Source organism: Engystomops pustulosus, chromosome 4 (assembly GCF_040894005.1).
Source record: "Engystomops pustulosus chromosome 4, aEngPut4.maternal, whole genome shotgun sequence".
NCBI classification, from domain to species: domain Eukaryota; kingdom Metazoa; phylum Chordata; class Amphibia; order Anura; family Leptodactylidae; genus Engystomops; species Engystomops pustulosus.
This window is the reverse complement of record NC_092414.1, coordinates 22,918,792-22,943,255: the sequence shown is the minus strand read 5'-3', so window position 1 is coordinate 22,943,255 and position 24,464 is coordinate 22,918,792. Positions and strand designations below refer to the sequence as shown.

At 43.7% G+C, this 24,464-nt stretch overlaps 1 protein-coding gene across 1 annotated transcript in view; it reads left to right on the top strand.

The window, feature by feature from the left end:
- The window catches only part of ITK (IL2 inducible T cell kinase), a 43,548-nt gene that overhangs the window by 5,713 nt on the left and 13,371 nt on the right, over positions 1 to 24,464 (top strand). Inside the window, exons 2-8 of the mRNA XM_072145498.1 lie at positions 17,518 to 17,622; positions 18,633 to 18,714; positions 19,158 to 19,286; positions 20,732 to 20,766; positions 21,347 to 21,486; positions 21,935 to 22,000; positions 23,109 to 23,163. Coding sequence (XP_072001599.1) covers positions 17,518 to 17,622; positions 18,633 to 18,714; positions 19,158 to 19,286; positions 20,732 to 20,766; positions 21,347 to 21,486; positions 21,935 to 22,000; positions 23,109 to 23,163 — 612 coding nt within the window. The remainder of the gene's footprint in view (positions 1 to 17,517; positions 17,623 to 18,632; positions 18,715 to 19,157; positions 19,287 to 20,731; positions 20,767 to 21,346; positions 21,487 to 21,934; positions 22,001 to 23,108; positions 23,164 to 24,464) is intronic.

Here is a 24,464-nt window from a genome sequence, read left to right as displayed (position 1 = left end):
CAAAAAAATGTGCTGAAAAACCCAAACTCGGCTTATACTCGAGTCAAAAAATAAATAAATCAAAACTCGCCTTTCTGGCGGCACCCGTAGATCTTCTGTGCGATCCATCCGGTATTGTTGTGCTGAACGATGGGGAAGGGGGGGGCTATATACACTGGGGCAGGGGCTGGCAGGCTATGTACACTGGGGCAGGGGCTGGCAGGCTATATACACTGGGGCAGGGGCTGGCAGGCTATATACACTGGGGCAGGGTCTGGCTGGCTATATACACTGGGGCAGGGTGTGGCAGGCTATATACACTGGGGCAGGGTCTGGCAGGCTATATACACTGGGGCAGGGTCTGGCAGGCTATATACACTGGGGCAGGGTCTGGCAGGCTATATACACTGGGGCAGGGTCTGGCTGTCTACATACTGGAGAGGCTGTGACCAATGCATTTCCCACCCTCGGCTTATACTCGAGTCAATAGGTTTTCACCGTTATCTGTGGTAAAATTAGGGGCCTCGGCTTATACTCGAGTATATACGGTATATACATTTTTGTGGAACAAAAAAATTCACTAGCAAATTGATCAGCGCTGCAGGAAACGACAGCATGTCACATACATTATAAGCTGATGTCTTGTGAGTTCACACATACATGGAGAGTGTGGGAAGATTTCAGTGTGACAGTGACTGCCACATCCAGGATGACCTTATACAGGAATGCACATGTTCAATCAGTTATTGAGTTTCGAAATTCTAGAGTGTTCCTTAAAGAGGACCTGTCACCAGGATTTAACCTCCCTGACTAACAATGCCTGCTGATAAAGGGTTACAAGTCCTCCCCATATCACCTAAATGAGCTGGTAGTGAGACACTGTGCCTTAATTACAGACGCCCTTTTCACAAGTATCCGAAAAAAGCGGAATCTCCGATATCCGCTCTAATGCAGTAGACACAAGGTGTCACAAGGTGAGCAGATATCACAATCACAATTTAATCCCTATAAGTTACATATTGCGCTAGGGGCACCGCCTGTGTTTTTCTTTCTATTTTCCTCTCCCAGGCTGACAGTGAACAACGCCCCATTATTTTGACTGACAGCTCTGTGTCTCTTCAAATCACCGCCCTGCCTCCTTGTACTTATAGGGAACCTGTCACCAGGGACCTCATTTTCCCTAAAGACAGGTTACGGAAGCCTATTACAGCTGCATCGCAAATCTGCCTTTCTGCCTTCTGTAAGCATTTGCATTACAATATAGTTGTGTGTTATAACTTACCTTGCACCCTGACCAAATCCTTTGTGTAGTCCCAAGGGTTGGCCTTTGGCTTGGAGCAGGGGCGGACTGGGAATTTAAAGTGGCCCTGGAAAAAATTGTAAAAGAGGCCCCATTCTATGGGTGGAAACATAACAAGTAGGTGTGGTCAGACAATGTGGGTGGAGTTAGCACAGACAAATTGTTGGTAGATCGCCTTAATGCAAAACAAGAACATCTTAAGTGAGTCTAATGTGCAAAGAATGTGACCTGTAGATCAACAAATGCTGCAAACACACACGCAGGAAAGCTTTAAATACCTTTCCTCTGCGCCATACATGTATAATGCAAATCTACTATGTACATGAATAATGCTACAATAACACATTTAGAAAATACAAGTTAATCCTGTCTTCTATATACTAAATAAAACTACTACAAAACCTCCTCCCAAATACAAGATATATTCTTGAAAATAGAGGACAGCATTATAGACGTTAACTACTATAATACTGCCCCCTATGTACAGGAATATAACTACTATAATACTTCCCCCTATGTACAGGGATATAACTACTATAATACTGCCCCCTATGTACAGGAATATAACTACTATAATACTTCCCCCTATGTACAGGAATATAACTACTATAATACTGCCCCCTATGTACAGGGATATAACTCCTATAATACTGCCCCCCTATGTACAAGAATATAACTACTATAATACTGCCCCCTATGTACAGGAATATAACTACTACAATACTGCCCCCTATGTACAAGAATATAACTACTATAATACTGCCCCCTATGTACAGGAATATAACTACTATAATACTGCCCCCTATGTACAAGAATATAACTACTATAATACTGCCCCCTATGTACAGGAATATAACTACTATAATACTGCCCCCTATGTACAGGGATATAACTACTATAATGAATACCAAACAAAGATAACCCAATCCTCAATGTAAAGCTCCTATTACTAATTAGAGACATGCAATACCAATGGAAGTATATAGGATACCCAAATGACTAGCAAGTAAGTACGTGATTCCAAACTTAATCCATGAAAAACAATATATAATTTTATTTAATCGGCCATCAAAAACATACGGTTAAAAACAGACTTAAAAATCACAAAAAGTGTGGCGGTGGTCACTCCAGAGTATTACTACTATTACTATAGTATAACTACTATAATACTGTCCCCTATGTACAAGAATAGAACTACTATAATACTCTCCCCTATGTACAAGAATATAACTACTATAATACTGCCCCTATGTACAGGAATATAACTACTATAATACTGTCCCCTATGTACAGGAATATAACTACTATAATACTGTCCCCTATGTACAAGAATATAACTACTATAATACTGTCCCCTATGTACAAGAATAGAACTACTATAATACTGCCTCCTATGTACAGGGATATAACTACTATAATACCACCCCCTATGTACAGGAATATAACTACTATAATACCGCCCCCTATGTACAAGAATATAACTACTATAATACTGCCCCCTTTGTACAAGGATATAACTACTATAATACTGCCCCCTATGTACAAGAATATAACTATTATAATACTGCCCCCTATGTACAGGAATATAACTACTATAATACTGCCCCCTATGTACAAGAATATAACTACTATAATACTGCCCCCTATGTACAAGAATATAACTACTATAATACTGCCCTCTATGTACAAGAATATAACTACTATAATACTGCCCCCTATGTACAAGCATATAACTACTATAATACTGCCCACTATGTACAAGAATATAACTACTATAATACTGCCCCCTATGTACAAGAATATAACTACTATAATACTGCCCCCTATGTACAAGAATATATCTACTAAAATACTACCCCCTTTGTACAAGGATATAACTACTATAATACTGCCCCCTATGTACAAGAATATAACTACTATAATACTGCCCCCTATGTACAGGAATATAACTACTATAATGCTGCCCCCTATGTACAAGAATATAACTACTATAATACTGCCCCCTATGTACAGGAATATAACTACTATAATGCTGCCCCCTTTGTACAAGGATATAACTACTATAATACTGCCCCCTATGTACAAGAATATAACTACTATAATACTGCCCCCTATGTACAAGAATATAACTACTATAATACTGCCCTCTATGTACAAGAATATAACTACTATAATACTGCCCCCTATGTACAAGCATATAACTACTATAATACTGCCCACTATGTACAAGAATATAACTACTATAATACTGCCCCCTATGTACAAGAATATAACTACTATAATACTGCCCCCTATGTACAAGAATATATCTACTAAAATACTACCCCCTTTGTACAAGGATATAACTACTATAATACTGCCCCCTATGTACAAGAATATAACTACTATAATACTGCCCCCTATGTACAGGAATATAACTACTATAATGCTGCCCCCTATGTACAAGAATATAACTACTATAATACTGCCCCCTATGTACAGGAATATAACTACTATAATGCTGCCCCCTTTGTACAAGGATATAACTACTATAGGAATACAATATGTATAACACAAATATCTGCACCACCACTGCAGCAGTGGTGTGCAAATTAAGGCATTACACAAAGGACTGCTGCAATCTGTAGCCCCGTCTGCTGTTGCCTGCCTTTATTTAAAACGGACAGTCCTGTGTACTAGAATATAACTATGTTACACCTGAGCGCTTGACATAGAAGAAGTGGCAGAAGTCATGTGTAAGAAAACAAGGGAGGTCAGGCTGCATCGGCCAATGTAAAATATGGACCTATGGAGTGCAACAGACCTGTGTAATTTATCCACATGGGTGCTGCACCCCATGTCACCATATCATATGCAAGAATGCTGTAGCTACATTTAGCTACTCACAGGTGATGATCTGCTCCATCAGGTATATAAGTGCATAAAGATTCTCCAGGCCATCACTTGTTGATAAAGAATTCACTCACGCTCACGTGTAGTCGCCTCCTTGCAGCTCCTTTGTGAGCCTAAAGACACTACAGTCACTTACACTATTGTGTCACCTGAATAACACTGTGCTCCTAAATTATATAACATATACCCCTCACACCACAACTGACCACAATGTGCCCTAGGAAAAATGTGTGTACTAAATTAATAATGATATTTACATTGCCCCCTTTAATTTACTATAATACAATCAGCTCCCACTACATTAAAATAATTACAATCTTCACCTGCCCCAGCATTGCCCCCTCCCCCACATACAATAAAAGTTTCATATAGACAGATCACTGCTGCACAATAATTTAGATTATGAAATACTTCACCCTGCTGCTCCTGTCTCTGTTTCTGCGGTCTCTGTTGTTCCCGTCTCAGTGGCTCCGGTCTACGCGGCCCCGGTCTCCATGCTGCTCCCGTCTCTGTATCTGCCTACTCTGCAGCTCCCGTCTCCCATCTCAGTGGCTCCAGTCTCCGTGGCCCCGGTCTCCATGCTGCTCCCGTCTCTGTATCTGCCTACTCTGCAGCTCCCGTCTCCCATCTCAGTGGCTCCAGTCTCCGTGGCCCCGGTCTCCATGCTGCTCCCGTCTCTGTATCTGCCTACTCTGCAGCTCCCGTCTCGGTGGCTCTGGTCCCCGCGGCCCCGGTCTCCATGCTGTTACTGTTCCTGTCTCCTGCGGTCCCCACGTAGAGTAGGCGGCCAGCCCGCGCACCACAGCGCAGAACGTACTGCGTGGCGACACTCCTCAACGCCACACAGGTCGCGCAATTACGTCAATTGTGCGACCTTGTAGTGGAGAAAAACCTACAGACGCAGCGGTCCTGCGCTGCGTGTGTCTGTGTTAACTGTGCGTGTGTTAATTAAGTGTGTGTGGGAAGGGGAGACCGGCCCCGACCGGCCCGAGACCAACCGGCCCACCGGGAGAATTCCCGGGGGCTCAATGGCCAGACCGCCCCTGGCTTGGAGGCATTTCAAGAAACATGTGACTTGTCTGTGCTGCAGACTCCTCAGTTCTCACCCCCACCTTTGTGCTCCTGTATAGCTCCTCCCTCTCCCACCAGGCTGTGACCTCTGAAGTAGCAGGATGGAGGAGCAGTATAGGAGCACAAAGGTGGGGACTGAGAGCTGAGGAGTCTGCAGCACAGACAAGTCACATGTTTCTTGAAATGCCTCAAAACCAAAGGCCAACCCCTGGGACTACACAGATGATTTGGTCAGGGTGCAAGGTAAGTTATAACACACAATTATATTGTAATGCAAATGCTTAGAGAAGGCAGAAAGGCAGATGTGCAGTGCAGCTGTAATAGGCTTCTGTAACCTGTCTTTAGTGAAAATTAGGTCCCTGGTGACAGGTTCTCTTTAAGGACTGTCTGCTTATATTCAACTACAGACATATAAATCTCTCATTTAGGAAATATTGTGTCAATTTTTTTACACGGTGCCTTGAGTCGACTTAAGGTCACCTATCTACCTATACTACCTTTCATCAGAGGGGGTCATGTCCTGTTAAGCCAGCCCCTCCCATCTACTTCTCCACATGCCTTATGCCTCCTTATTATTCAGCTATTCATGTCATGTGACCAGAGTGGCATCATCTCAGGTCCTTTAGCCTCCTAACAATAGCAAATTGTACAACATGTATGTATCTAATCAGATGAAATAACAGCATCCCTGCATGGAGGATGGGGAGGAGTAGAAGTCCATGGCGGCTGCTGTGATTTCATGTAATCAGATACATACATTGGGTACAGTTTGCTATTGTTAGGAGGCTAAAGGACCTGAGATGATGTCACCCTTGTCACATGACATGAACAGCTGAATAATAAGGAGGCATAAGGCATGGGGAGAAGTAGATGGGAGGGGCTGGCTTAACAGGACATGACCCCCTCTGATGATAGGTAGTATAGGTAGATAGGTGACCTTAAGTCGGGGACTGCCTGTACCTGCAAAATTGTACAGTCTTTGGTGACCAGGGGTTGAGAATCTATGGCTTTATTAGTTCCAATTTTACTGTACCCATAAATAATTTTTAAATTCAGTCCATTTATGGCGGGTGCTAATCTGCATTACAATTCAAGTTTCTACTGCTGGATTTTTTCTGCCCCAGAGGAAGCAAGCAAAAATTTAGGACAAAAATGTAGTTTGAGGCCAGCACCAGAACCTTGAGTGATACTGTGGATAAAGCCATCAGGAGAAACCATAAATGGCTACCGGGGAGCACTGTGACTTGGCTACTGGGGAGCACTGTGACTTGGCTACTGGGGAGCACTGTGACATGACTATTGGGGAGCACTGTGACATGGCTATCGGGGAGCACTGTGACATGACTACTGGGAAGCACTGTGACATGACTATTGGAGAGCACCGTGACATGACTACTGGGGAGCACCGTGACATGGCTACCGGGGAGCACTGTGACATGACTACTGGGAAGCACTGTGACATGACTACTGGGGAGCACCGTGACATGGCTACCGGGGAGCACTGTGACATGACTAGTGGGAAGCACTGTGACATGACTGCCGGGGAGCACTGTGACATGACTACTGGGAAGCACTGTGACATGACTATTGGAGAGCACTGTGACATGACTACTGGGAAGCACTGTGACATGACTGGTGGGAAGCACTGTGACATGACTAGTGGAGAGCACTGTGACATGGCTACCGGGGAGCACTGTGACATGGCTACCGGGGAGCACTGTGACATGGCTACTGGGGAGCACTGTGACATGCCTAGTGGGAAGCACTGTGACATGGCTATTGGAGAGCACTGTGTCTTGAATAATGGAGAGCACTTTGATTTTACTACTTGGGAGCACCATGACTTGATTACTGGGGAGCATTATGACATGACTACTGGGGAGCACTGTGATATGGCTACCGGGGAGCACCGTGACATGACTACTGGGGAGCACTGTGACATGACTACTGGTGAGCACTGTGACATGGCTATTGGGGAGCACCGTGACAAGACTACTGGGAAGCGCTGTGACATGGCTATTGGGGAGCACTGTGACATGGCTATTGGGGAGCACTGTGACAAGGCTATTAGGGAGCACTGCGACATGACTAGTGGGAAGCACTGTGACATGGCTATTGGAGAGCACTGTGTCTTGATTAATGGAGAGCACTTTGATTTTATTACTTGGGAGCACCATGACTTGTTTACTGGGAAGCACTGTGACATGACTATTGGAGAGCACTGTGACATGACTACTGGGAAGCACTGTGACATGACTGGTGGGAAGCACTGTGACATGACTATTGGAGAGCACTGTGACATGGCTACCGGGGAGCACTGTGACATGGCTACCGGGGAGCACTGTGACATGGCTACTGGGGAGCACTGTGACATGCCTAGTGGGAAGCACTGTGACATGGCTATTGGAGAGCACTGTGTCTTGAATAATGGAGAGCACTTTGATTTTACTACTTGGGAGCACCATGACTTGATTACTGGGGAGCATTATGACATGGGTTGAAGTGTTTTTCTTTGACGCGTTTCGGAAGTTACTCCTTAGTCATAGTGGCGTACACACATGTGAGAACAATCGACATTTAACAGGTAAGGTAACACCTACAGGGGAGGGATTAAGGAAATGACGTAAGTTAGCATTATTCCATATGAAAACACAGCGTGAAAAATGAGAAAAAGCATATAAAAGAGCAGGATACACAATGTTAATAAAAATGCATGAGATCAGATCTGAGGTTTAGACCGTGGGGGTGACTGGTATTTAGGGTTAATATCCAAAAAGCTTCTCTAGTGAGCAAAATCTTGCGCCAGTCTCCACCCCTCTTCGGTGCAAAAACTTTTTCTATGATGGTAGCTGTCATATGTGCAAAAGAACTATTATGGATGGTTTTAAAATGTTTGGCAACATTGGAAACATTACGAAAAGATGTTTTGTTCACATCATTTATATGTTCGTATAGACGTGTTTTAAATTTTCTGGTGGTGCAACCTATGTATTGTAGGTGGCAGTGGTTGCAACCAATGAGATAAACTACATGATGACTGTTACAATTGACATATTTGTTAATGTGGTATATTTTGGAATCCGGATGGCTGAAACTATGAAAAGTAGTGGTTTTGGACATAAAGTTGCAAGTATTGCATTTGTTTTGACCACATTTATAATTTCCCTTCAAGTTCAGCCAAGTGGATGTATTATGAGTGTGTGAACTAGAAAACATGTTAGGGGACACTATGTTGCCAATGGTGGTAGCTCGCTTGGCAACAAAATCTACTCCTCCGGACAGTAATTGTTTGACTATAGGGTCCTGGTACAGTAGTGGCAAATTTTTGGCACTTTATTTTTGTCCTCGCTGGAGTGCCCACTTATTTTTCTCTTGGATTTACTCGGAGCGGCCCGACTCCTTTACTCCGCGCGACTGGCTAGAAACGGCAACGCTTCTAATGTTGGTGAGCTGAAAACTTTTTCTTTTTCTTGAGCATTATGACATGACTACTGGGGAGCACTGTGATATGGCTACCGGGGAGCACCGTGACATGACTACTGGGGAGCACTGTGACATGACTACTGGGAAGCACTGTGACATGACTACTGGTGAGCACTGTGACATGGCTATTGGGGAGCACCGTGACAAGACTACTGGGAAGCGCTGTGACATGGCTATTGGGGAGCACTGTGACATGGCTATTGGGGAGCACTGTGACAAGGCTATTAGGGAGCACTGCGACATGACTAGTGGGAAGCACTGTGACATGGCTATTGGAGAGCACTGTGTCTTGATTAATGGAGAGCACTTTGATTTTATTACTTGGGAGCACCATGACTTGTTTACTGGGGAGCACTGTGACATGACTACTGGGGAGCACTGTGATATGGCTACCGGGGAGCACTATGACATGACTACTGGGGAGCACTATGACATGACTACTGGGGAGCACTATGACATGACTACTGGGGAGCACTGTGACATGACCACTGGGGAGCACTGTGACATGACTACTGGGAAGCACTGTGACATGACTACTGGGGAGCACTATGACATGACTACTGGGAAGCACTGTGACATGACTACTGGTGAGCACTGTGACATGGCTATTGGGGAGCACCGTGACAAGACTACTGGGAAGCGCTGTGACATGGCTATTGGGGAGCACTGTGACATGGCTATTGGGGAGCACTGTGACAAGGCTATTAGGGAGCACTGCGACATGACTAGTGGGAAGCACTGTGACATGGCTATTGGAGAGCACTGTGTCTTGATTAATGGAGAGCACTTTGATTTTATTACTTGGGAGCACCATGACTTGTTTACTGGGGAGCACTGTGACATGACTACTGGGGAGCACTGTGATATGGCTACCGGGGAGCACTATGACATGACTACTGGGGAGCACTATGACATGACTACTGGGGAGCACTATGACATGACCACTGGGGAGCACTGTGACATGGCTGTTTGGGAGCATAGATACTGGGCAATACTGTGACAACTTTGACATGATTACTGGGTTGCATTATGACATGGCAATGGGGAAGCACTTGGACATGACTATTCTGGAGCACTGTGTCTTGACTAATGGAGAGCACTTTGATTTTACTACTGGGGAGCACCATGACTTGATTATTGGGGAACATTATGACATGACTACTGGGGAGCACCGTGACATGGCTACCGGGGAGCACTGTGACATGACTAGTGGGAAGCACTGTGACATGACTACAGGGGAGCACTGTGACATGGCTATTGGGGAGCACTGTGACATGGCTATTGGGGAGCACTGTGACATGGCTATTGGGGAGCACTGTGACATGGCTACTGGGGAGCACTGTGACATGGCTATTAGGGAGCACTGTGACATGGCTACTGGGGAGCACTGTGACATGGCTATTGGGGAGCACTGTGACATGGCTATTAGGGAGCACCGTGACAAGACTACTGGGAAGCGCTGTGACATGGCTATTGGGGAGCACTGTGACATGGCTATTAGGGAGCACTGTGACATGGCTACTGGGGAGCACTGTGACATGGCTATTGGGGAGCACTGTGACATGGCTTCTGGGGAGCACTGTGACATGGCTATTGTGGAGCACTGTGACATGGCTATTGTGGAGCACTGTGACATGGCTATTGGGGAGCACTGTGACATGGCTTCTGGGGAGCACTGTGACATGGCTTCTGGGGAGCACTGTGACATGGCTATTGGAGAGCACTGTGACATGGCTATTGGGGAGCACTGTGACATGGCTATTGGGGGGACTTGGCTACTGGGGAGCACTTTTGCTTGTACCCCCCGGTAAAATGAGTTAGACACCCCTGCTCTAGTTGAAGCCATCAGGATTACATTGAGTGATGCCCTACTAGAAGCCAGTAATCACAGTGATACAGCTGGAAAAGCTATTAGGAGAAGGGATATCCTTGTAGAAGCTCGTAGTAGAAACATGACTGATACCCTGGTAGAAGCCAGCAGGGAATATTCAAGTGATATCCTGGCAGAGCCAGTATGAGAAACTTAAATGATACTGTGGGAGAAATTTTTTGTGATCCACAAGAAACCAGTACTAGAAACGTGCGTAATGCCCTGAGGTAAATCAGTAGCCACAACTTGAGTGATACCATGGTAGAAGCTTGCAGGGGGAGCTTCTTGCATTTTTCTGTTTATGATTTGACCCCAAAACTTTATTTTTTTTGGAAAACATACAGATAAGTTTTCCATGATAGGACAAGGAAAACAATGCCTCTTTTGCTAACTTATAAGGCAGCCCCCTTAACATCAAGAATGACTTTCAGGAAGACTATGACAAATTGGGATTAAAGCGAAACCAGAATATCTATTCCAGAAGAAACAGATCTGTAGACAGCGCTGTTTTGACGTGGTTGCATCTCTTCAGCACAGTGTAGGGAACTGATTTAGCTGAGTAAGAAGCTTTTGACTGGGGTCATTAATTAAGGGTTCTCCTTATGAAGACTCTGCCATTTAAGGCCACCTTGCAGGTGTGTGGAGACTTATAACCATTGATAATCCACTAAGGAAATATGGAAATAAGTTTTCCAGGTTGTTTTTTTTGGACAGATTTTTAATAAATTCTTCTAACAGTCCACACTTTGTACATGTGAATGGGGTTTCTGCAACTATGTTTACATCCCTTAGCAAATTTAGCAGATTATTTACTTATTACCCCATTGAATAGCAATCTGCAGCCAGAACTGCTGTAATCTGCTGTGTAAATATGAGCCGTGGTGTACCAGTCATTTACACATATAACACAAGACTGCTAAGAAGCAATAACAAGCCGTAGATCTGCGGTCGTCTTCTCTGTGTGGGCAGGGGGAGATCATTCATGAAGATAGCAGCAGCTGGTGATATCATTGGATGCGTCTCAGAGCCTAGTGGAAACCAGTATCTGTGCTACAGTCATCCTCATACAGCAGTGGTAGAGAGACTGAGTGCAAAAACTACAACCAAAATCCAATTATTTAACACAAAGCACGAACATAGCAACTTAAGCAGTAATTTATTGCTAACTGTTGTAGCACAACTTTCTTGATATAGCCATATGACCAATGACTGATGGAAAGATGGGCAAATGCAGGCAGGAATTTTGGTGTTGTCCCCTTTAAGAGCACGTGGTTTAATTTTTAGCCCCCGCCTTTGTGCTCTGATACATGACCAAAGGCTCTCTCGCAAGTCTTCAGTAGAGGGCCCTCACCCTTCTGAGAACTTACTTCCCTCCCTTCCTATGTTCTGGATTGTTTTACTATATTGTTTAGTAACAATGAGCAGAGTATGTTAACCCCTTAAGGACGCAGCCATTTCGCAGGTTAAGGCTCAGCCCGATTTTTTGGATTCTGACCTGCGTCGCTTTATATGGTTATAACTTTTGAACACTGTTACTTATCAAAACGATTCTGAGATTGTTTTTTCCCCACATGTTGTACTTCATTTTAGTGGTAAATTTTGGCTGCTAAGTTTTGCGTTTATTTACAAAAAAAAGAAAATATGATAACTTTTTTGAAAAATTTGCCATTTTCGAAATTCAAAATCATTGCGTTTCCAGGCAGATAGATTTACCACCTAAATAAGTTGCTGAATAACATTTCCCATTTGTCTACTTTACATTTTCATAATTTTTGATATGTCTGGATAATTTATTTTGATGTCACGCGGCTTACAAAAAGAATATCGCTTTTCCGGATTTTCAGAATTGACTATTTTGGGGATAAATACAGTTTGGAATGAAATTTTACATATTTAGCATCAAAACCCCCGTATATAACCAACCCATTTTCAAATCTGCACCCCTCAAGCTATCAGAAACCGCTTTTACGAAGATTGTTAACCCCTTGAGTTCTTCATAGTAATTGAATCAAAATGGAGGTGAAATTTAGAATGGTCAAATTGTTCCCTTATACGTTCATTTAGCACTAAAATTTACACATTTCCAAAATATAAAAAGAGAAAACCCACCATACAATTTGTTCTGCAATTTCTCCTGAGTACAAAGACCCCCCACATGTGGCCGTTACTTGTTTTATGGGCGCACAGCGAGACGCAGAAGGGAAGGAGCGCCCTGCAGCTGCCAGGATTTTAGTTTCCTCATTGGCCCCTTTTGAAGGCTATAAAATTTTCGCTTTTGCGTTATTGGGGCCATGTGATGCCATTTTTTTTGCGGGATGAGATGCTTTTTCCATTGTTACCATTTTGGGGTTGGTATCACCTATTGTTGAAAATTTAGGAACTTTTTTTGAGGGCAGGAGTAGAAAAGCATCAATTCTGTACTGGATTTTTTACTCTTTTTTTTTTGGTGTTCACCGTATAGACTAATAATCATGTTATCTTTATTCTATGGGTTGATACGATTACGGGGATACCAGACTTGAATATATTTTCTTACGTTTTACTAAATTTGTCAAACAAAACCCTAATGTGGGGAAAAATCTATCATTTATGTATTGCCGTCTTCCAAGTGGCATAACATTGTTACTTTTTTGGCTACGGAGCTGGTTGATGGCTTGTTTTTTGCGGGACATGTTGTACTTTGCACCAGTATCATGTCGGAGTACACATGGTTTTTTGATCGCATTTTATAGCATTTTTTGTGGGATTGAATAGCTAAAAATCATAATTTTTGGAAGGTTTATAGCAGTTTTTTTTTACGGCGTTTATCGTGGGGGTTCAATAATGATTTACTTTTATTCTACGGGTTGTTACGGACGCGGTGATACTATATATGTGGGGTTTGTGTTATGATTTAGACTTTTTTTTTTAGTTATATGTCTCTTTATATGTTTTGGGGGTTTTGGGCATTTTTAGTGATTTATTACTTTATTTTTTTATTGAATAACATTTTTTTTTTTACTTTTTCACTTTTATACCATGGGACATGAAGAAGCAATCTTCTGATTGCTTCTTCATGATAATATTCTGCAATACTCATGTATTGCAGAGTATTATCAGTGTCAGCCTATACACTTGCATAGGCTGGCACTGTGCCAGTAAGATGACGTCACAGACGCCATCTTACTGGCAATTCTTGCAGGTAACTCTGGGGTCCAGATCGGACCCCAGAGTTACTATAGCAACGATCGGCGCACCCCGAAAACGGTTCGGGGGGGCCGATCGTGGGGGAAAGACCCCCCAGATACATGTTAGATGCCGCGGTCGCGCTGACCGCGGCATTTAACGGGTTAAGCACCCGCGATCGGAGACAACTCCGATCGCGGGTGTTACACTGGGGTGCTGGCTATCAGTCACAGCCGGCACCCCGTCTTTCCCGATGCCGCTTCGGCTCAGATCTTGAGCCAAACCGGCATCAGCTCAGCGTCCGATATATCGGACGGTGAGCGCTAAGTCACTGAGCTCAGCGTCCGATATATCGGACGCTGAGCGGGAAGAGGTTAAATGGGGTCATGGCCTCTAAGCCCGTAAGGCAGCCATACAGGTGCCTGGGTTATATATACTCTTTAAGAAATTAATAATATTTCCTTTATTTATAAAGCGCACACATATTACGCAGAGGTGCACAGAGTTTGCCAAATCAGCCCCTGTCCCCAATGGGGCTCACAATCTAATCATCCTACCAGTATGTTTTTGGAGTGTGGGAGGAAACCAGAGGACCCGGAGGAAGCCCACGCAAACACGGAGAGAACATACAAACTCTTTGTAGATGTTGGACCTAGGTCTTGAACCCAGCTCCCCAGCGCTGCAAGGCTGTAATGCTAACCACTAAGTCACCGTGCTGCCCTAATTTTTTTTTTTTGGTTTATATGTTATGGTTTAGTATCTTTATACAGTTATTTAAATAAAGCTGTGGCCGACCTCCAGTAAACCCACAAGTTAGTTTTGGATTTCATATTCAGACGTATCAGCGTCCCAAGGACACCACTGTTGAACGAAAAAGGGCAAATTCTGATTATCTTGGTAGCTTCTCCACAGGGTTCCCCTGTACAGGAAGAAACGTGTGGCCAGCAGGACCCCCAAAATAATCCAGCCCTTTCCAAACCTTCTCACTCTTGCAGCAAACAATGTGTAGCTTTAAAATAATACTAAGAGCATCATATCTTCAATTGCCGGGGATTGCAGAGAGATCCTTTGAGTCCTGTCCCGTGCACTCTGTGCTGGGTCAATGGTTTGGGTGTCCATTGAGAGGGCTCTGAGTGCCACCTTAGGCACCTGTGTCGCCCCACATTCTGCTCAGCTCCTTCTGCTCTATAACATGCTATCTGCAGACAGGACAGTGAACCAGATCTATTACACTGGCTGCGCCATTTTTCTCTCTTAACACTGAACTGAAAAGAAGTGTTTGCACCAGTTTTGGGTCACGGCTGTACCAAGAAGACAATATATGCATCTATAGGGGTATGAGTTAGCGCTTAGTCGTATATTGAGACACATTTAATACAGCGACTCGACAGAATTGTGTTGTACGCTGTATGTTAAAGGTGCACCAAAAAAAAATGGTGCCCACTTCCCGAGCAGTGCAGAGTGCGCCAGATAATTGAAGACCTGCTCTATAACATGCTGCCTGCAGATAGGACACTATGTACAATCTACTAAGCTCCTCCTGCTCTATAACATGCTGCCTGCAGATAGGTCACTATGTACAATCTGCTCAGCTCCTCCTGCTCTATAACATTCTGCCTGCAGATAGGTCACTATGTACAATCTGCTCAGCTCCTCCTGCTCTATAACATGCAGCCTGCAGATAGGTCACTATGTACAATCTGCTCAGCTCCTCCTGCTCTATAACATGCAGCCTGCTGATAGGACACTATGTACAATCTGGTCAGCTCCTCCTGCTCTATAACATGCAGCCTGCTGATAGGACACTATGTACAATCTGCTCAGCTCCTCCTGCTCTATAACATGCAGCCTGCTGATAGGACACTATGTACAATCTGGTCAGCTCCTCCTGCTCTATAACATGCTGCCTGCTGATAGGACACTATGTACAATCTGCTCAGCTCCTCCTGCTCTATAACATTCTGCCTGCAGATAGGTCACTATGTACAATCTGCTCAGCTCCTCCTGCTCTATAACATGCAGCCTGCAGATAGGTCACTATGTACAATCTGCTCAGCTCCTCCTGCTCTATAACATGCAGCCTGCTGATAGGACACTATGTACAATCTGCTCAGCTCCTCCTGCTCTATAACATGCAGCCTACTGATAGGACACTATGTACAATCTGGTCAGCTCCTCCTGCTCTATAACATGCAGCCTGCTGATAGGACACTATGTACAATCTGCTCAGCTCCTCCTGCTCTATAACATGCAGCCTGCTGATAGGACACTATGTACAATCTGGTCAGCTCCTCCTGCTCTATAACATGCTGCCTGCTGATAGGACACTATGTACAATCTGCTCAGCTCCTCCTGCTCTATAACATTCTGCCTGCAGATAGGTCACTATGTACAATCTGCTCAGCTCCTCCTGCTCTATAACATGCAGCCTGCAGATAGGTCACTATGTACAATCTGCTCAGCTCCTCCTGCTCTATAACATGCAGCCTGCTGATAGGACACTATGTACAATCTGGTCAGCTCCTCCTGCTCTATAACATGCAGCCTGCTGATAGGACACTATGTACAATCTGCTCAGCTCCTCCTGCTCTATAACATGCAGCCTGCTGATAGGACACTATGTACAATCTGCTCAGCTCCTCCTGCTCTATAACATGCAGCCTGCTGATAGGACACTATGTACAATCTGCTCAGCTCCTCCTGCTCTATAACATGCAGCCTGCTGATAGGACACTATGTACAATCTGCTCAGCTCCTCCTGCTCTATAACATTCTGCCTGCAGATAGGTCACTATGTACAATCTGCTCAGCTCCTCCTGCTCTATAACATGCAGCCTGCAGATAGGTCACTATGTACAATCTGGTCAGCTCCTCCTGCTCTATAACATGCAGCCTGCTGATAGGACACTATGTACAATCTGGTCAGCTCCTCCTGCTCTATAACATGCAGCCTGCTGATAGGACACTATGTACAATCTGCTCAGCTCCTCCTGCTCTATAACATGCAGCCTGCTGATAGGACACTATGTACAATCTGCTCAGCTCCTCCTGCTCTATAACATGCAGCCTGCTGATAGGACACTATGTACAATCTGCTCAGCTCCTCCTGCTCTATAACATTCTGCCTGCAGATAGGTCACTATGTACAATCTGCTCAGCTCCTCCTGCTCTATAACATGCAGCCTGCAGATAGGTCACTATGTACAATCTGGTCAGCTCCTCCTGCTCTATAACATGCAGCCTGCTGATAGGACACTATGTACAATCTGGTCAGCTCCTCCTGCTCTATAACATGCAGCCTGCTGATAGGACACTATGTACAATCTGCTCAGCTCCTCCTGCTCTATAACATGCAGCCTGCTGATAGGACACTATGTACAATCTGGTCAGCTCCTCCTGCTCTATAACATGCTGCCTGCTGATAGGACACTATGTACAATCTGCTCAGCTCCTCCTGCTCTATAACATTCTGCCTGCAGATAGGTCACTATGTACAATCTGGTCAGCTCCTCCTGCTCTATAACATGCTGCCTGCTGATAGGACACTATGTACAATCTGCTCAGCTCCTCCTGCTCTATAACATTCTGCCTGCAGATAGGTCACTATGTGCACTCTTGTTATTTGCTTGTGAATAACCTGTTCAGTACCTCTACCCTCTAACTTGCCAGCCTCAGGATGTGATAGTTTACCTTTATTTTTTTAAGTGTGATCACTGCTATTAGTATTCACTACTAAAAATGTATATGTTATTTGTAGAAAGTGCGCAGTCTTCGTGGTTTTGTGGAACTGGCTCGTATTAAATGTGTAGAGATTGTGACAACAGATGTCACGATCCCCTGTAGAAACAAATACGCTTTCCAGGTAAGTTATACCCAAACCTGTTAGTGTGGGGGGTAATTGTGTGTATAGAGTTATGTGTGTAAGAGCAAGCGATGATCCTAATGGTAAAAAACAGCCTTCTAACCACTATAATAACAGCAGATATGTGTGCCAGATTTTTTTTTAGTGCCCTAAGGCGCACTTTTCACTCCACCCCCACACAGTATAATTTCCCCCTCAGTTCACTAAATCTCCCCCTCACATTGTGTCCCCTCTTACATTGTTCCCCCAGTTTACTCTCATATTATAGCAACTTCTTTTTGTGCCCCGCAGCAGCTTCCCCTCATATTTTGCCCCCCAGCAACTCCCCCTTCTATTTTGCCCCCCAGTAGCTCCCCCTCATATTATGCCCCTCAGCTGCACCCTTCATACTGTAACTCCCCAGGAGCTCCACCTCATATTGTACCCCCAAGTAGCTCCCCTTTATATTGTACCTCCCGGCAGCTCCCCCCTCTTATTTTGCCACCCCAGCAACTCCCCCTCTTATTGTACCTCCTCTTACTGTCCCTCCTCATATTATGCCCCCTGAAGCAGCTCCCCATCTTATTTTGCCCACCAACATCTACCCCTCTTATTTTGACCCTATAGCAGCTTCTCTCTTATTTTACTCTTTTAATATATAAATATACTCACCTTTCTTCGTTCCCCTGCAGCGGCTCCTCTCTTCTCTCTTTCTGCTGAAGCTGACAGGCAGATGACATTATCACATTGCACCTGCCGGCTCTGCTACATTCAGCAGAGGCGCAGGGATAATGCAGGGAGCTGCTGGCTTTCTGTAATTAGTTCTGTCTGTGTCCAGAGGATGTAGACAGAGTTGATGACCCTGCACATCCCTCCCGCCAGGCAAGACAGCGGTACAGAGCCCAAAAACTGGGACTGTCCCGCTGGATCTGGGATGGTTGAGTGGTGTGTATTTGTAGTGGATCCTAGGCCATAGCTGATGGATACTAATGTCATTTTAATATTATACTTTGTGCCTTCCCCCTCCTTAGGTCGCTCATGATAATTATTTTCTGTACATCTTCGCCCCTGACAAAGAGAGTCGGGAACAGTGGGTTGTGGCGTTAAAAAAAGGTATGTTGAGAATGTAAATATTACAGGATGTAGAGGCAAAAACCAAAGCAATACTCATACTGAAGGTGATAAAACCATTATACGTCCAAACCGATACTTTAATTCTTCTAAATGTTGAAGAACTTTTCCAACCAAAAAAAGATCAAGACGTGTTAAACAGTCGTCCAACTTTCAACAAACTTGAACACTAGAAACATTGTAGTCTATCTTATCAGAGGAAAGTGCCTCTTTCTCCACCCCACTTTGGGTATTATCACTGTTCCCTGCTAATTTGCCTTATACTCCAATTTGTGCTGAATTCTGTCTTGCTAGCAATATAGAAAGGAGCATGCTGAAGTGTCAGATTATATAGAAGTCTATGGAGAAGGGAGGGGGAGCACCCAATATTTGGGGAATAGTCCGGAATGGTTGCCAGTGTCTAATGATGTTCATTCTATATTCAGTGATAAAGAACAACCATTGTCTGGTGCCCAAGTATCACCCCAACTTTTGGTTGGAAGGACAGTGGAAATGTTGCTGTCAGACGGAGAAGATGGCAGCAGGATGTAGTTTATACGACCCAAGTTTCGTCTGTAAGTAGCAGCACATTTGTACTTTCCTAATTGATAATTGTTGGGCAAAAATGTATAGTTTATACAGACCACAGAAATGTCCTGTTCCTGTAGTGAGAGCTATGGTCCACAATCTTCACGTACAATTGCATAAGACAGACATGGGAAAGTCACTGTATGGGGGTCATTTACTAAGGGCCCGATTTGCGTTTTCCCGACGTGTTACCCGAATATTTCCGATTTGCGCTGCATTTCCCCGGGATTTTGGCGCAAGCGATCGGATTGTGGCACATCGGCGCTGGCATGCACGCAACAGAAATTGGGGGGCGTGGACGGATTCGGAAAAACTGCTGCATTTAAAACAAAAAACGTGTTGCGGAGCTTGCACTTACCTTCACTAGGAATAGGCCGGTGAACTTGAGCGTGTTCCGAACTTCAGCGCAGCAGCGCCACCTGGTGGACGTCGGAGGAACTGCCTTAATGAATCCCGGCCGGACCCAAATCCACCGCAGAGAACGCGCCGCTGGATCGCGAATGGACCGGGGTAAGTAAATCTGCCCCTTTGTGTCACTGGTGATAGCGGTTATGTGTGATCCAGCGGGACACTAACAGATTTCAAGTGTTGGAGTCCTGATCCAAAATCCATCCACAAGTTCCAAAGTGAGATTCCCTCACGCAGGATCCCAGAATGCCATAGACAAGAATAGACTGGATTGCAAAATGGTAACAGGGGTATAGACCCCAAATAAGCGAGAGACCTCTAGGGTCTGAGGCGGCGTAGATAGAGCTAGCAAGGGAGACTGAGAAAAAACACAGGCTGAGCTAGGATTTCAGGTAAAGCTATCCAGTCAGTATCATATATGTGGACACGCTGGGGAAAATATAGGCACATGGGGGTGTTATAGTATAGTAATCAGTGACGTAATTTTTGTGTTGGGGTGACACCTATAGGCATTAGTAATGGGTTTGCCCATGGTTAATTTTTATAATTTAGCCCCATGTGATCTCATAATAAGAAAGAACTAATATTTTCCTTAGTCCATGCTTCCGGTGATCACCCCCAGTGATGAGGTTGACAGCAAACACCTACCTAACCTTAAAGGGGCGTAACTACATCAGTAGCAGCCATAGCAGCTGCTATGAGGTCCGCAGAGACAGGGGGCCCTGGCCTCTGGGGTTTTGGCTGTCTATATTCTGTATACGAAATTGTATGTATGTGTGTGTATATGGTGTGTATATACTGTGTTTGAGTGTAACACATTTGACTTCCTATGTACTGAATTCTCTAAAATTTGAGCCATTTTATACTCCACTTATGCCTTTTTATAGCCATAAAGTACACTACTTGTAGATTCACACATAAAAAAATGTATACCTCATGGCACCTGTATCGAAGCTACTGAGAAAAAACCATATCACGAAAAAATAAATGTGAAGACGTATGATATGTTTTTTTTTCCTCACAGGGAAACCTCTGCCGCCCACTCCAGATGATAACAGGGTAAGATAACAAATATGACAATGTAGATGACAACCTATGTGGCTGTTGGCTTTCGTTCCTCGACTATTCTTTGTATCTGTAATTTTGTGCCATGTTAGCTATCTCTGATATGACCTGGACTACTGACCTTCCTTTTGATTTATTTGTGTGATTTTTTTTTGTTTTTATGTTCACACTTTGCCTTCTTTGTATTTGTCCTGTACCGCCTAGGAAACACTGAGTTAAGCAGGCAGGGTTAGTGGAAGGCTAGAGTTTTAGAGTTTAGTATTTTCTCTTTCATCCCTGACTGGCTGCCACTGTAATTTGGCAAAATATAGGTCATGTTTCATAGTTTGCTCAGTAGCCCCCGGCCTGATCATGGTACAGTGAGAAACAGAGAACAACATAGACCTCAATGAGGCCGTGATCTTGCCACAAATTTTTCGGCCCCCTTAACGGTTGTGTGCATTAAGACTTGCTGTTACTCTTTGAAACCAGAATTAGAGAGTTTGCTATTTTGACCCTAGTGCGTCTGGTCCCAAAAACCCAGTGCCATTTAAAATTAACCCTAAAGTGACGGGATACCATCTTCTTTTTCCAGAATCCAGGAGAAAACTGGGCAGTGGCATTATATGATTATACGACAGAAAATTCCCAAGAGCTGGCACTCCGTAGAGGGGAAGAATATCTACCACTGGACACCTCAGAACTGCACTGGTGGAAAGTACAAGATAAAAATGGGTAAGAACTTATGATATGCTTATAATATCTTCCCAGCTTGAGTTTGTTTTGTAACATTTCAACAGGTTATGTCATAAATAAATGGGTCTCCTCTCAAGAACCAGTGTAAGCTGATGTTCTACTTGGCTACAGAATGGGGAGTGACTGCGCATGCGCGCCAAACACTCATTTCAACCTGGCAACTCACCATTTGTATCTATTGAAGTGCCACATGCACAGCAACTCTCCTTTCGGGTCAATACGTTCTGCTATTTTCGGTGCTCCCTCAAAAATGAGAGTGACTGCACATGCGCTGTAAATTTTTCCATTCGGCCAGAATGCAGGAAGTGGGTCAGTGGACGCCCCGTTCACAGGATTCTGGGACCCGCACTTATCATGTATTTATGACAGCAGAATAAAGTCCACATTTTAATTCATAATAATATATAATATTCTGATTTTTTTTCAGACACGTTGGCTATGCCCCAAGTACTTATCTAGCAACTCAGGGTAAAGATAGCCTGCTAACCTATGAGTAAGTATATATCCAAATGTCTGTGTCATGCCGTATAATGATAGTATATGAAGTTTTTGGTTTGTAGCCCATAAGTGCATTACCAAGCACAACCACTATGCAATGTGCGGCGGTGAACAGTAATGAGACCATTACTCTGGTTTCTACAAACAGCTGATATGGGGGTCGCTGTCAGACTGAGGGTCGCTGAGTAATCTGACATTGATGACATCAGGTCATTTAGTTCTGGAAAACCTATTCAAATATGGTTAGATTTTTTGCCATAAGATAATATGCAAAAGAAGAACATAGGAAGAATATAGAGATTTAGAGTTTTTTTCATGGCATTCAGAAGGTCTTTATCATTAATCTCATTCCAAATATAACAAAATTATAATTTTGACTTTTTAAAGGAAATCTACCACCAGGTGTCAAGTATTGTAAACCAATCACATTTACATGCTGGTGTGAGTCTTCCCTGGTAGATTCAGCTGTTGTTTTAGCTTCTAATGCCCTCTTTTTTAAGAAAAAAAATCATGCAAATTAGCCTTGGGGGCTCTGGGCTCCATTAAAACCTATGGAGCATGGAGCCCCTCAGACTCATTTGAATAATTTTAAAATCCTTTTTATGTAAAAACAGGCCATAAAAAGCTAAACGAAGAGCAGATCCAGCTCGAGGGGACACATACCAGTATGTCAGTGTGCTTGGTTTACAATCCTTCATCCTGGTGGTAGATTTCCTTTAATTAATCTATTTTTCTATTTTATATCTTATTTTACTGCTACGTTTTTCACTTCCTGCAAACTTTTTGTACATTAAAGAAACTTTTTGTTGTAATAAATGAGGAACACAACTGAGGGATAATTTCCGTATTCCTAGAATTGACTTGTTTCTTAATCACAACTACAAAGGTTCCATTTACCTTCACAAAAAAAAAAAAAATTAATTCTTTTCAGGTATCTAAAATAAAACAAAAAAAATATTGGTAAATAGTCTCCTATAAGTTCTATACAAAATAATGTATCTCTGCCATAAGAACAGTGTAGTCTGACCCCTATTGTCGTATAACTTTCCTATCTGTTTGCTACCTCTTACTAGCATATTTTTGTTTACATTGTATATTTAAAGGTGGTACAACAAGAACATTAGCAGGAACCAGGCGGAAAAGCTTCTCATTGATAAGGTACAGTATGTTGGCACATTAGTAGCAGCAGGACTGTGGACAGTGGACCTATGTTCTAGGATTGTAATTGGACTTGAAGCACTGATTTTCTCTTTGATCTCTGCATTCACACTGCTCTCCAGCCCCTACCATCTTCTATTATATGTAACCAGAAGCTGCTGGAGTATCTGGGAGTGGCATTGAAGAGATCTCACACACCAGAGTGCTCCAAGTCTAGCTACAATCCTGGAGTATATATATGCATTTTTAACAATCCTGCTGCTACTAACAATACACATAAAGATATGATTACACATATCACCACTGAACATACCTAACACTAGCTTTATATGGTCTTAACTACTGATGCAATCCCTTTAAAGAGAATTTTTTTTTAGAAAAAAAGGGTCTGCATAATGATGCAGCTGTCACAATTACAGTTTGTAACTGTTTGGATGGTGATATCTATGCCCCCCCCCCCCATCAGGAAGTGCACGGGGGACCAGGTATCAGCCAGAATGGGGAAACAGGGGACTCCTGAAGAATAGAATTTTATTTATTTGCTTTTACAATTGTTATACATTATGGTCGCTGCTTTTCTGGAGCCACAAAAAACACACCTGCAGTCTGTTTTTGCAGCCTTTGTGTCATCAGTTTTTTTTCAGTGGAAAAATCCTTTAAAAATAGGAATAGGGAAAAGTGTCTGATTTTTAGGGATCTGACTACTGGGACCACTATAGATTACGGGAGAAGCCTGCATGTTAATGGTGGTCTTGCTTGGCAGGCACTTTCGCTTCTATGGGGCAGTGGGACAAAAACAGTCTTTTTCTTACTGCCCCAGGGAAGTAAATGGATCAGGCTCAATTTGGAAACTTGCTATTCTCCCGATTTTGTGATTGCTGGGGTTCTGACTGCGGGATTATTCCAATTGAGGAAACCCTTTATTGGTGTGTGTTCATATAGAGACCAGAAGAATTGATATCAAAATACCTTGTGGAATTCAGTTTCAGACTTACGGACTTGGGGCTCACTATGTGTGATGAGGACCACCCTCTAACTACAAAGGACCTGTGGTTGTCCATCCAGGACTCGTTATCATAAGATTTAATAATCTATACTACTGGTGGATCATCATTCTAGGTGTAGTGCCAAGTACAGGCGGTCCCCTACTTAAGGACACCCGACTTACAGACGACCCCTAGTTAAAGACGGAACCCTCTGCCCACTGTGACCTCTGGTGACCTCTCTGGATGCTTTACTATAGTCCCAGACGGTAATGATCAGCTGTAAGGTGTCTGTAATGAAGATTTATTGATAATCCT